The sequence below is a fragment of the Hoplias malabaricus genome, chromosome X2, assembly GCF_029633855.1.
Source record: "Hoplias malabaricus isolate fHopMal1 chromosome X2, fHopMal1.hap1, whole genome shotgun sequence".
Taxonomy (NCBI): domain Eukaryota; kingdom Metazoa; phylum Chordata; class Actinopteri; order Characiformes; family Erythrinidae; genus Hoplias; species Hoplias malabaricus.
The window spans coordinates 55,411,130-55,425,288 of record NC_089819.1 but is presented as its reverse complement, the minus strand read 5'-3'; the positions used below and the strand labels follow the sequence as shown (position 1 = coordinate 55,425,288).

Below are 14,159 nucleotides of genomic sequence, written 5' to 3'. Positions count from 1 at the left end.
TGTCCTGGCTAATGAGAGGATCTGGTAATGATTAAATTATGGAGGAAAACTGGGTAAACATAGAAAAAGATGAATTAACTAATAGCATTAACATCCAGATTTGATCATGTGACAAACGTAGTGATGAAACCTTTAACTGGATGAAAAAGAGCTGCAGCCACTGTGAAAGGCTCTGGCTCTGTTTACATTCAGACAGATGCAGTATATTATTATGTGGAGTAATCCTACAGGTTTTTCCCGGTAAGTGATTCAACAGCTACAGGTATTGACCAGAGAGAGAGAGAGAGAGACATGCACGGAGAACGAGAGAGAGGACAGAACGAAAAAAAACACAAACAGAGAATGCGTAGAAGTGGAAGTGAGAGTAAGAGATAGCAGAGGCAGGGAGGAAAAGAGATCACAAGAGAAAAAGTGATAGGGAGAGAGGACAAGAAAACATGCATAGGAAAGAGAGAGAGAGAGAGAGAGAGAGAGAGAGAGAAAGAGAAAGAGGGAGAGAGAGAGAGAGAGAGGGGGAGAGAGAGGGAGAGAGAGAGAGGGAGAGAGAGAGGGGGGGAGAGAGAGAGAGAGAGGGAGAGAGGGGGGGGGAGAGAGAGAGAAAGAGAAAGAGGGAGCGAGAGAGAGGGAGAGAGAGGGGAGAGAGAGAGAGAGAGAGGGAGAGATTTGGGGTTGCTCTCTGTCTGAGTGGCGAGACATGCTCAAATCTCTGGGGCTAAGGCCTGTGCAGCTCCATAATAAAACCCCAACAGCCCTGTCAACACTGAGGGTATATGCTGGAAAGATAAGCACAGGTCTCAGTCGGTCGGTCGGTCGGTCGTCGGTCGGTCGGTCGGTCGGTCCTCTCTCTCTCTCTCTCTCTCTCTCTCTCTCTCTCTCTCTCTCTCTCTCTCTCTCTCTCTCTCTCTCTCTCTCTCTCTCTCTCTCTCTCTCTCTCTCTCTCTCTCTCTCTCTCTCTCTCCTCTCTCTTGCATGACACATTCTGTTCTTAGTTCATAAATCAGCGCACACAATGCTTCAAAGAGTAAGTGATAAATCTCAGGAGTTTAGAGTGTCTTTAATTTAAAGCACTGATGTTATTTAAAATATTTCACGTGTCATCTCTCCCTATCATCTCTTATCTGTCTATCCCTCTGTCTCTTAACAGGACACATGTCAAAACACCTTGGGACACCCTTGCTCCATGGTCCTACGCTCCTTGCTCACATTCCCAGCGTAAGCAGTTTTGAGACGGTGGACGGAGGTCAGTGAGGGCACTGGAACCCGTCTGCGTCTGTGCAGCTCCATTCACGACAGGCACTGTGTCTGATCCCTTTCTAACAGAGCTGCATTAACTCCTTCAGCAGTGTGTTCCTCTGAACATCACACAAGACCTGACATTACACACACTCCATAAATGCCTCAGTAGCAATAACCTAATAGTTATTAACAAGAAAGGAGTGCTGCAGAGCAATAAAATAATTCAGTTGTGATGTCAGAACTGCTGGGATTAAAAAGAAATCCCATACGTACACTCCCACCACTCCTCAAAAAACAGACTACAACTACGTTATAAAGAGAACGCACACCCACAACACACACAACTACGGAAGCCCTGAAGGTCAAGTTGAATAAAAAGTTTAGTGTATGTATGTTACTAATGTAATGTAAGGTCCATGTTAGTTTATTTTCTGCCTGTTATACACCAACAACAGCTCTAAATTGTTCAGCTGTTTTTAATTATTCATAATTGATATATTTTTAATTAAGAACAGCTGAACTGTTTGTCTCTCCGGTGGCTGTGTGACGGCCAGTTTGATTGTATCTTGGCCGTGGGCACTGCACTGTGTTTGACTGTTCTCTTGTGGTCAAAGCTGGTACAGCATGCTAATTATTAGCACCTAGCTCCTCAAACCACCCCCCTCCCCTCCTTTGTTTTTTTATTTATATTATTTTTATTTGGGGTATGAGGAAATTAAATCCACCCCCTGCTGGTCAAAGCTGGAAGAGCATGTCAAATGTAGACTGTAGAAGGGAAAGAATGTGCTTCTGATGGCTGATATTGTACAAAGTGACCCAGCCCTAGAAATATGTTTTCAGCTGTTTATGGTGAGTATAACAGACAGAGAAAAATAAATCATGTAATGGAACTTAGTCTCAGGAACATATTAAACCTTTTATTCAGCTTCAGGGCTTCGGTACACAACACACACGAAACTCTGATCACTTTCAGCAGCACCACAAACACACCTCACACCTCCAGCTGCGTTCCTGCTCCAGGGCTTTTGAACAAACCATTTGTGAACGAACCGTTTCAGACTCTGGTTTTGGACGATTACTTATCGTGGAATGATTCATTTTTGGATAAATACTGTTTGAACAAATGATATTTTTTAATCCATTTTTCATTCATTCATTCATTATCTGTAACCCTTATCCAGTTCAGGGTCGCGGTGGGTCCAGAGCCTACCTGGAATCATTGGGCGCAAGGCAGGAACACACCCTGGAGGGGGCGCCAGTCCTTCACAGGGCAACACACACACACACACGGACACTTTTGAGTCGCCAATCCACCTACAAATGTTTGTTTTTGGACTGTGGGAGGAAACCGGAGCGACCAGAGGAAATCCACGCAGACACAGGGAGAACACACCACACTCCTCACAGACAGTCACCCGGAGCAGGAATCGAACCCACAACCTACAGGCCCCTGGAGCTGTGTGACTGCGACACCTACCTGCTGCGCCACCGTGCCACAATTCATTTTTCAATGATTCAGTTTTGGTTGATTGCTTTTGACTGAGGATGAAGGCTGATGCGTTTTCAGCATTAAATGAGTTTCAGTACTGAGATCTGGAGCCCACCATTATGAGGTTAAACTCAGCAAAACAGACACAACAAGCGTGGAGAAATAGAAACACTGAGTAAACACGGAGAAAACAAGAACGGAGAAGAAAGACAACGGAGCAAAAACAGCTAAAAAACAGGAAGGAAGTTTGAAGAGAGAAAGAGATTAAAGGAAGAAGGGGAAAAAAGAGGAAACAAAGAAGAAAATAGAACAGAACGAAAGAAAAGAAAAGGACATCATCAGGTCAACACACACACACACACACACACACACACACATAGCAAATTAATAAGAGTGTGTCATACTGTGAAGGGCAGGGCTGTGTGTTGCAGAGCTGAGAGCCCACTGCTGGCCGGGTCAGAGGGTCACACAGTGAGGAGTTCACCTGAGAACGCTGGTCCTGCACACACACAGCTTTCATCGACACTCGACCTGAAACACACACACACACACACACACACACACACACACACACACACACACACACACACACAAACTGTGAATATGTATTTGGACTGAATACTACAGACTCATGTAACAATAACTCTAAAATGAAGGGAATTAATACACAGTTTGTCCCTCATTTTCTTTACGCTCCCGAGAAGGATTTGCACTCAATGTTGGAACATTGCTGTGAGGAATGAATGGCATGCAGCCATGAGAACATGAGATGAGTAGTTCTGGATTACAAATACTGCTCTAACTTGTCCCAGAGTTACTACCTGGAGCTCCATCTCCTCAGGAGACAGTTTCACTGCTCCACAGCCCTCTCTCAGCACTGAGACTGGGAGTCTTCATTAAGACTGTGTTTGGACAAAAGACTGGCAGCATTCACCTTTAGTGGAGTTCTCTGGTTATTACAGACTGACTATAGTGTGTTTTTTTATATCTAACTGTTATTAAAATATCATAAACTCATAGAAAAGTTGAAAGTATGAGGCTGGGTCTGGAGCTGAAAGGATGAACCGACTGGAAGAAAAGAGAGAATGAGAAAAAGAGAGAAATGAAAGAGATGAGTTCTGTCATAGATCTGTCTGTCTGCCTTCAGCTCCCACACAGAGAGAGTATGAATGAAGGCACTGATACACACACACACACACACACACACACACACACACACTGATGAGTGAATGAGAGGGTGTGTGTTTGGGGGGTATTTGTCTTTCACAAAGGTGCTTTTGATAAATTTGGGCAAACTTCTCCCTCCTCCCACACACACAAACACACACAAACACACACACACACACACACACACAAACCACACTCTTTCTCTCTCTCTCCCTTTCTCTCTCTCTCTATTTAGTTATAATTACTCTCTTATACACCGTCTCATTTCTCTCTTTTTCTTTACATTCTCTCTTTCATTCTACCCTGCATTATCCCAGCTCTTTCTTCACACACACACACACACACACACACCCCTCCCTCACCTCCTGCACACGAGGCTGAGCAGTCTGAGCGGATGATAGTCCAGGTGTAGTTGTGTTTTTTCGGCTGGAGAGGGAGAGTGTACTCCCAGAGGACTCCTGGGTTTTTACCCTGCAGAAGAATCTGAGGAGGAAGAAAGAAAGAAAAAAAACATCATCATCAGGTCGACAGAACCTCACATCAGTTCCCCGTTAATACACATCACTTTTACAGTTGACAAAGAACAAACAATGTGAACGGAAAAGAAAGAGAACAGAGTGAAAACGGCTAAAAACCAGAGCTTCTGCTCCTCGCTCCTCACTGCTGTGCGCTCGGGGTCGGGGTGAACAGCGAGCGGCTCATTATCATTTAAAGGAACAGGTGCTGAAAGCGGGCGTTCTGAACAGGGGCTGTTTACACAGGGGGAGGACACTGCTGTGGGGCTCGTGGGGTTTGGACCAAAGCAGGAAAAACCCCCGGACTTTGTTCCCTTGTGGAAAAGAAGGAGACTACGTCCTGTTTAAATGTGGAAGCAATAAACAATGTCATATCCGACCACTCTGAATAACTTTGTTAAGTTTATATTACTGAAATTTAAAATAATATCAGCGGAATTAAATGTTAAACAGAGGAGACAGTTACAGAGGACCACACTGTTCCTAGACACTGTGGTCAGATGAGGCACTGACCGCTGCATAGACGTGGAACGATGTTTAAATGGAGTTGTGTACAACGTCTGAATCGAAGCGTCCCTTTTGCATCACGGATCAAAAAAGGCTTTGTGAATCTGTTCTTCATTTTCTGTTGTTTCTGAAGTTTCATGATCTTATCGCTGAGTGTTATTGTATTCCGGTCTCAGTCTCACACAGAGGAGTGTGTGTGTGTGGTGTGTTGATCAGGTGGGTGGTCCCGGAGAAGCGAGTGAGAAGTGAGTGAGATTTGGGACACGACCGAGGAGGAAGTCCACTGGACCCAAGCGGGAGGTCATGCCTGAGGTTTCCTCAAATGGAGTGGAAAGGTCCTTCTGAAATAAGAAGGCCTTTGTCCTGCTCTTGAACAGTGGGATTTTTCTTCCACTATCTCGCAACCTCCAGCTGAACGTTAACAAGACAATGCGGTAACAAAGGAGTGGCTGCAAATGACACACAGGTTGATCCTGGCTTGTTTCTGAAATAATTCTGGGAAACGTGAACTCTCTGGCTAACAAGTCTGACGAACTGGCTGCCTTGGTAAGAAACCAAAAGTTATACAGAGAGTGTAGCCTGCTATGCTTTACGGAAACATGGCTAACTAGCCAAATCCCCACTGTTAACGTTGAGCTGCCCGGCTTCAGTGTGGCTCGCTTGGACAGAGACTGTAAACTTTCTGGCAAAAAGAAGGGAGGTGGACTGGTGATGTACATTAACAACAGATGGTGCAATCCCAGACACGTTACAGTGAAGGAGACTGTATGCTGTGAGGATGTGGAGTTACTGGCGGTCAGTCTCAGACCGTACTACATGCCGAGAGAATTCTCGCACGCCATTGTGGTGTGTGTTTATGTTCCGCCGCGTGCTCTTCCGGACAGAGCGTGTGACGTCATCCACTCAATAATCGCTAGGCTGCAAACTCAACACACTGATGCATTTTTTGCAATCTCGGGCGACTTCAATCACATAACATTGGACTCCACTCTCACGAATTTCTACCAGTTTGTTAACTGCCCTACTCGAAAAAACAGAACAATAGACCTCATGTACGCAAATTTGAGGGATGCATACAGTGCCACGCCACTCCCCCCGCTGGGGAAGTCAGACCACAACCTCATTCATCTACAGCCAATGTACAAGCCCAAAGTACAGAGGCTACCAGCCACCACACGCACCTTCAGGAAATGGACACCTGAAGCAGGTGAGGTTCTGAGAGACTGCTTCGGATCCACAGACTGGAGTGTGCTGCAGAGTGGGGAGGACTTAGAGGAGGTCACACACTGCACTACGGACTACCTGAACTTCTGTATGGACATTGTTGTTCCCACGAGAACTGTACGCTGCTTTCCCAACAACAAGCCTTGGATTACCAGCAATGTCAAGGCCCTTCTCAATAGGAAGAAAAAGGCGTTTAGAGAGGGAGACATGGCAGAGCTGAGGCGCGTACAAGGGGAACTCAAAGTTAAGCTGAAAGAGGCTAAGGAGGACTACAGAAAGAAGGTGGAACAGAAGCTGCAGGAGAACAACATGAGGGAGGTTTGGGATGGTATGAAGACCATCACTGGCCTCAAAAAGAGCAGCAGTTCTGTGGAGGGGGATCTGGACATGGCGAATCAGCTGAACCAGTTCTACTGCAGGTTTGACCGCCCTGATCCGGATCCAGCTCCGATGGCAGTGGTATGCCAGCCACCCCTTACTGACTCGGACACTGCTCTTGTGTGCTTGCCCGACCAACCAACACCTCCTTCACACTCTAGGCGACCCCCATCACATGCTATCACACCTCTCCCCCACACGGTGTCAACGGCTGCAGTCAACAGCCATCAGTCTCCAGCCATCCAACTACCCCCCGAGGCAATCACCTCCCCTGCCCCCATCCCCCTTCCCCCCATCGTCACGGCTGATCAGGTCAGAGGACAGCTGAGGAGACTACAACCTGGTAAGGCTGCCGGGCCAGACAGACTGTGTCCAAGGCTGCTCAAGGCCTGTGCTGCTGAACTGGGTGAGCCACTGAAGCACATCTTCAACCTGAGTCTCCGTCTTGGTCGAGTTCCAACACTGTGGAAGACATCATGTCTCACCCCTGTCCCTAAGAAGCCACACCCGAGTGAATTTAACGACTACAGGCCTGTGGCTCTAACATCACATGTGATGAAGACAATGGAGAGACTGGTCTTATGCATACTGAGACCCCAGGTACGCCATGCACTGGACCCACTACAGTTTGCATACCAGGAGAAAGTGGGCGTGGAGGATGCCATCACTTATCTCCTACACAGGACACATTCACACCTGGACAAGGGGAACAGTGCTGTGAGAATCATGTTCTTTGACTTCTCAAGCGCTTTCAACACCATCCAACCTCTCAGACTGGGAGACAAGCTCCAACAGATGGGTGTGGACGCTCACCTGGTAACCTGGATTACAGATTATCTGTTAGAGCGGCCACAGTACGTGAGATTGAAGAACTGTCTCTCCGACACCATGATCTGCAGCACAGGAGCTCCACAGGGAACTGTGCTCTCACCAGTCCTGTTCACCCTGTACACATCTGACTTCTGCTACAACACTGAGTCGTGCCACATGCAGAAGTTCTCTGATGATACTGCAATTGTGGGGTGTATCAGGAACGAGCAGGAGGAGGAGTACAGGAGCCTGGTGGAGGTCTTTGTGCAATGGTGCAAACTGAACCACCTCCAACTGAACACTTCAAAGACCAAGGAGATGGTGGTGGACTTCCGCAGGTCAAAGCCTGTCCTGCTACCAGTCACCATTGATGGGGTCGACGTGGAGGTGGTGGACACCTATAAGTATCTGGGCTTACACCTAGACAATATACTGGACTGGTCAGCCAACACTGAAGCACTCTACAAGAAAGGGCAGAGCAGGCTGTACTTCCTGAGGAGGTTGGGGTCCTTCAATGTCTGCAGTAAGCTCCTCAGGATGTTTTACCAGACTGTTGTTGCCAGTGTCCTCTTTTATGCTGTGGTATGCTGGGGAGGAAGCATAAAGAAGAGGGATGCTGGGCGACTAGACAGGCTGGTTAAGAAAGCTGGCTCTGTGGTGGGGGCTGAACTGGAGTGCATCACTTCCATATCAAACAAGAGGACCCTGAACAAACTGATTAGCATCTTGGACAATGAGTGCCATCCACTCCACAGTATCATAACCAAGCAGAAGAGCTTGATCAGCTGGAGACTTCGCTCACTGCCAGGCTCAACTGACAGACTGAGGAAGTCATTTGTCCCCAGGGCTATTGAGCTGTTCAATGCTTCACTAAAGGGGAGAGGAGAGTTGGACTTCTCTGCATAGTCTGTCTGTCCATCCAACACCACCACCACCTCCACCTCCTCCATATTGCACATGTGTACCTAACTGGACAATAGACAGGTCAACCACTGGACAAGTCAACCAACTCATCTACCTCATGTGTACCTTAATCTGACAGCTACAATAGTAGGTGTATACTTAATACAGGTACATTGCACTAAATTGCCTTGCACTATTTTATTTAATATATTTATTTCTAATTCTGAAACTGCACTGTTATTGCACTGTACTTATATTGCACATTCCATACCCATTGCATTATCCACACCTTTTCAACTTTTAAATCATATGCTGCACAAAAGAGATCATCCCCAGCTGCTCACAGTATCACAGATTCTTGCCAGGCTATGTTTGATTACTCTGACGATTGATTGATTGATTGATTATTCTTAAGCACACTGTCAGCTTCTTGGGTATTTGATAATTTTTTTTTTTTTTTTTTTTTTTAAACTCTATTAGTCCATTGCTGTTTAGTGATTCGTGTACGTGATGTCTAAGTCTGTAAGCTACTGAGACCTTTAATTTCCCCTGGGGATCAATAAAGTATCTATCTATCTATCTATCTCTCTATCTATCTAATTCAGAGGTTAATTACTGTGTCAAAAGTGATGATGAGTTCAATCTGTTCACATTCTTTAATTCATTCATTCATTCATCTTCTGTAACCCCTTCATTCTGAAAAGGGATCAGCTTCAGACACAGTTTTAAAGTGTGTTGATGCAGAAGGAAGCTAACATCGTTGTTAGCAACTTGAATAGCCACCTAAAGCTGTAAATACAGAAAGGACAAAACATCACCACCGCCTGCTTGATACGGTTTTAACCCTCAACACGCCGACAAAGCACCTCTCACTCTCTGAAGTATCATAGATTCCAAATAACACGTTCCTCATCAGCTCCTCAGGTCCAGCAACACAGCCCCTATACATTGCTGAGCCTTGGGCCCTAGCTCACTGTCGCTGCGGGGTGGTTTGTCCCTCCTTGGACCACTGTCTCTAGGGTGTTGCTAATCTAGGGTTCAGTTCCTTGAGCAAGACTTCTAAGGCTACATCTGAATGATAAATGTACATCTGCCAAATGTAATTGTTAATGTATATAAACATCAGCGTTACTGACAAAGTGCATATAGTTTTTACATATGTGTTCCCTCTAGAGAAGGCAGTGTGTGTGTGTGTGTGTGTGTGTGTGTGCGTGTCCTGCTTGTTGAAGCAGGACATGAAGGCTTTTATCTCACGCAGGTAAAACACACTGGAGCTGTTTCCTCCGTTTGAAACTGGAGCTTATTCAGAAAAAGACAAAAGAGTCAAAGAGAAAGAACTCCAGGGAAAAGAATCATAAAGGAGAGGTTTTAAAAAAGGCATCATTTGTTCAGTGCATGTTCACATTCATCTGTGTATCTGGAGACCACCAACACACACACTGTGAAACAAGACGCCCCCAGGCAGTTTTCTGTGCGCTGCCTAAGTCTGAAAAAACGAGTCGTTCGGATTCTGCTCCACTTCTGACGTCAAGTGCAGAGACTTTAGAATGGCCCCGCCCCCTCGTCTGAGTCTGTCCAATCACAGAGCTGGACCCGTGTTTATGTGAGAGCGAAAAGACGAGGTTAAACGCAGCAAAACAGACACAACGAGCGCGGAGAAATAAGAGCACTGAGTAAAAACGGAGAAGAAAGAGAACAGAGTGAAAACGGATAAAGACCAGAGCTTCTGCTCCTCGCTCCTCACTGCTGTGCGCTCGGGGTCGGGGTGAACAGCGAGCGGCTCATTATCATTTAAAGGAACAGGTGCTGAAAGCGGGCGTTCTGAACAGGGGCTGTTTACACAGGGGGAGAACACTGCTGTGGGGCTCGTGGGGTTTGGACCAAAGCGGGTCACAGACGTTTCATGAAGAAACAGGGCAGAATTTTTACCTTTTAAAGGTAAAATACAATACTATTTCCGGCATTTTTTGATATTTTTTTGTGCAGAAACCGCAATATAATGCATCAAATCTTTTGGACCTTTAAAACACTCTTAATCCTTTAAGAGGCTACACTGATCCATGTCTTTCCATATCTATCATTATCCATATCTCCCAATCTAGTTCTCTGCTGCCCTCTGTCTGCAGAAACAACACCCTACCACACTGCAACAAGAACTGTGAAGGCAACATATAATTTAAAAGAGTATTAGCTTTTTTGCTGTTTTCGCTCCTTTGTTCTCCCTAAAGTTCATTCATTATCTGTAACTCTTATCCAGTTCAGGGTCGCGGTGGGTCCAGAGCCTACCTAGAATCATTGGGCGCAAGGTTGGAACACACCCTAGAGGGGGCGCCAGTGCTTCACAGGGCAACACACACACACTCACACATTCAATCACACACTCACACCTACAGACACTTTTGAGTCACCAATCATCCTACCAACGTGTGTTTTTGGAGCGTGGGAGGAAACCAGAGCACCCGGAGGAAACCCACACAGACACAGGGAGAACACACCACACTCCTCACAGACAGTCACCCGGAGGAAACCCAAGCAGACACAGAGAGAACACACCACACTCCTCACAGACAGTTACCCGGAGGAAACCCACACAGACACAGGGAGAACACACCACACTCCTCACAGACAGTCACCCGAAGGAAACCCACGCAGACACAGAGAGAACACACCACACTCCTCACAGACAGTCACCCAGAGGAAACCCACGCAGACACAGGGAGAACACACCACACTCCTCACAGACAGTCACCCGGAGGAAACCAACGCAGACACAGAGAGAACACACCACACTCCTCACAGACAGTCACCCGGAGGAAACCCACGCAGACACAGAGAGAACACACCACACTCCTCACAGACAGTCACCCGGAGCGGGACTCGAACCCACAACCTCCTGGTCCCTGGACCTGTGTGACTGCGACACCTACCAGCCGCCCTCTCCCTAAAGTTGCAGAGTGTAATTTACTTGATCTACAGCATGATCTTGGAATAAAGAGGAAGGTGTGTTTTCTACCCTCCCCCAAAAAGTTACATAGTGCAGTTTCTGCAGTGCTGAGCTGAGAGTAGCAAAGACAGAGGCCGTGTTCTCCCCATTACAGCTCAGTAGAGCTTCACAATGGATTTGAAGCTGTAATTTTATGGTGAAAATATTATCTTGTGTTCCTTTAAGGGGTGGATTTAATGGCCTTAGGCTGTCATATGTAAATGTGTTCATTTCTGTGACATCACAAACCTAATGAAATAAAACCTGGCTGTTTTTGAAGCTTAATATTAATAATATATGGATGCTATAGATTTTTAAAATGATAATGCTGATTTATTATGTTGAGTGTGGCTCTGATCCTGGACAACAGACTAAAAATAGTATATTAACATGTTTTTAGTGTCATTTTAATAAACTTTATTAATTTTACTGCCTCAGCTGCTTCTGATGAATGAATTTGTGAAATATAAATAAAATCAACATGTTACAACTCTTCCACTTGGAATCAATTCAACTTTCCAAGACGTGCCTCTAACAGGTTTAAAACGCGAGTGTCTTGGAAAGCGTCCACGAGACCCCTCATGCGATCCTGTCCGAAAACAGGGCCAGAGATTTATCGGCCGTCCTGTAAGATGGAGAGAATGTTCCAGAAAGGGCTCGGGGGGTGAGGAGGCTTGGGGTGAGGGGGCTCAGGGTGGGGGTCTCCTGTCCATCTGCAACACAGCGATCCACCTGAGTCCAGACACAACACGAGGGAAACTCTGGGATTTATTCTGACCGAGAGACCGTGTGTGTGATAGAGCCGGGCTCGGGTTTCAGCTTTAACTCCACACAGATGCACCACGACCCAATCCCTCAGTCTGTCCACTCTGCAGCAGCTGGAACACCGCTCTCCACTCAAACCCTACAGCAGACCAGTCTCTAGAGGCGGTTTATATCAGTGTGAAAATAACCACATCATATTATTACTGTCACTGTTATTGTCTGTTTCAGTTCTTATTGTTCTGGCTGAAAGTCAAGCATTCTTTCATGTTACACTGTTACACACACACACACACACACACACACACACACAGACACACACACACACACACGTACAAGACAGGAACCCGATGAATATGAGAGGACTGTGAAAGTGATTGTGTGAGTGACTGGGTGAGTGTGTGAGTGACTGGGTGAGTGTGTGAGTGACTGGGTGAGTGTGTGAGTAACTGGGTGATTGTGTGAGTGACTGGGTGAGTGTGTGAGTAACTGGGTGAGTGTGTGAGTAACTGGGTGAGTGTGAGAGTGACTGGGTGAGTGTGAGAGTGACTGGGTGAGTGTGTGAGTGACTGGGTGAGTGTGTGAGTAACTGGGTGAGTGTGTGAGTAACTGGGTGAGTGTGTGAGTGACTGGGCGAGTGTGTGAGTGACTGGGCGGGTGTGTGAGTGACTGGGTGAGTGTTTGAGTAACTGGGTGAGTGTGTGAGTGACTGGGTGAGTGTGTGAGTGACTGGGTGAGTGTGTGAGTGACTGGGCGGGTGTGTGAGTGACTGGGTGAGTGTTTGAGTGACTGGGTGAGTGTTTGAGTAACTGGGTGAGTGTGTGAGTGACTGGGTGAGTGTGTGTGTAACTGGGTGAGTGTGTGAGTGACTGGGTGAGTGTGTGTGTAACTGGGTGAGTGTGTGAGTGACTGGGTGAGTGTGTGAGTGACTGGGTGAGTGTGAGAGTGACTGGGTGAGTGTGTGAGTGTGTGATGCTCTGTGGTGGATTGCATTGGTCTAGATCCACAACAACACTCATTATTATGAACTGGCTGCTGAATGAATGAATGAATGAATGAATGAATGAATGATACAGTGTTTCTCAGTGTATTGTATAACGCCGATGTGGCTGAGGCCAAGAGCTGAGAAGTAAATTCTATTCTGCTGCACTATTTTTCTGATGGATCTCACAGTGAAAGAGCTTCACCCACATCCCTCTGCTTTTTCTGCCATCCCTCTTTTCAGGCACATCCCTCACTCCACTCATCTTTGACTTGACTGTAAGCAGCTGTGATGTGTCCTCAGGCAAGTCACAGGTAGATCAAAATATAAAATGCCAGATGAGGCCACTAGGAACAAATTAAGTGTGTGTGTGTGTGTGTGTGTGTGTGTGGTGAGCTCAGTGTCAATCTGCTGCTTTAAACCCGCCTGACCCCAACAAAGCCCTGCCACAAGAAGTGAAATATCTAAATGAATGTGCTCTAGTTTCACACAGAGCCGCTGTGTTATGTCTGAGTCGCACCACCGCTCTTCAGTCCAGAGAACATTCTCCTGCCCCCTGACACTCATCATCTGTTCACAGAACCGCAGACACTCTCCAACAGTTCTCTATCACTCCTTCAGCTTCTCGCTTTCTTTAACGCCTCCTTCTCTCTCTTTTCTTCTCCCCCTCAGTCTTTTCTGTTCCTCGACGTCTTGCGTTCTCCTTTATTCCTTTGCATTTTTTAGACCTAATGTTGCTTTCTCTCTTCTGATTCCTCACTCTCTCACTCTCTCTCTCTCTCCCTCTATCCGGCATCCACTGCCTTCTCTCTCTCTCTCTCTCTCTCTCTCTCTCTCTCTCTCTCTCTCTCTCTCTCTCTCTCTCTCTCTCCCTCGCTATCCGGCATCCACTGCCTTCTCTCTCTCTTTCTCTCTCCTTCTCTCTCTCTCTCTCGCTCCCTCTCTCTCTTTCTCCCTCTCTCTCTCTCTCTCTCTCTCTCTCTCTCTCTCTCTCTCTCCCTCTCTATCCGGCATCCACTGCCTTCTCTCTCTCTTTCTCTCTCCTTCTCTCTCTCTCTCTCGCTCCCTCTCTCTCTTTCTCCCTCTCTCTCTCTCTCTCTCTCTCTCTCTCTCTCTCTCTCTCTCCCTCTCTATCCGGCATCCACTGCCTTCTCTCTCTCTTTCTCTCTCCTTCTCTCTCTCTCTCTCGCTCCCTCTCTCTCT

The 14,159-nt window shown here is 46.7% G+C and overlaps 1 protein-coding gene across 1 annotated transcript in view; it reads right to left on the bottom strand.

The window, feature by feature from the left end:
• Positions 1-2,816: 2,816 nt before the first annotated feature.
• adamts18 (ADAM metallopeptidase with thrombospondin type 1 motif, 18) overlaps positions 2,817-14,159 on the bottom strand; it is a 64,526-nt gene continuing 53,183 nt past the window's right edge. Inside the window, 3 exon segments of the mRNA XM_066654945.1 lie at positions 2,817-2,829; positions 3,130-3,256; positions 4,255-4,375. Coding sequence (XP_066511042.1) covers positions 2,817-2,829; positions 3,130-3,256; positions 4,255-4,375 — 261 coding nt within the window.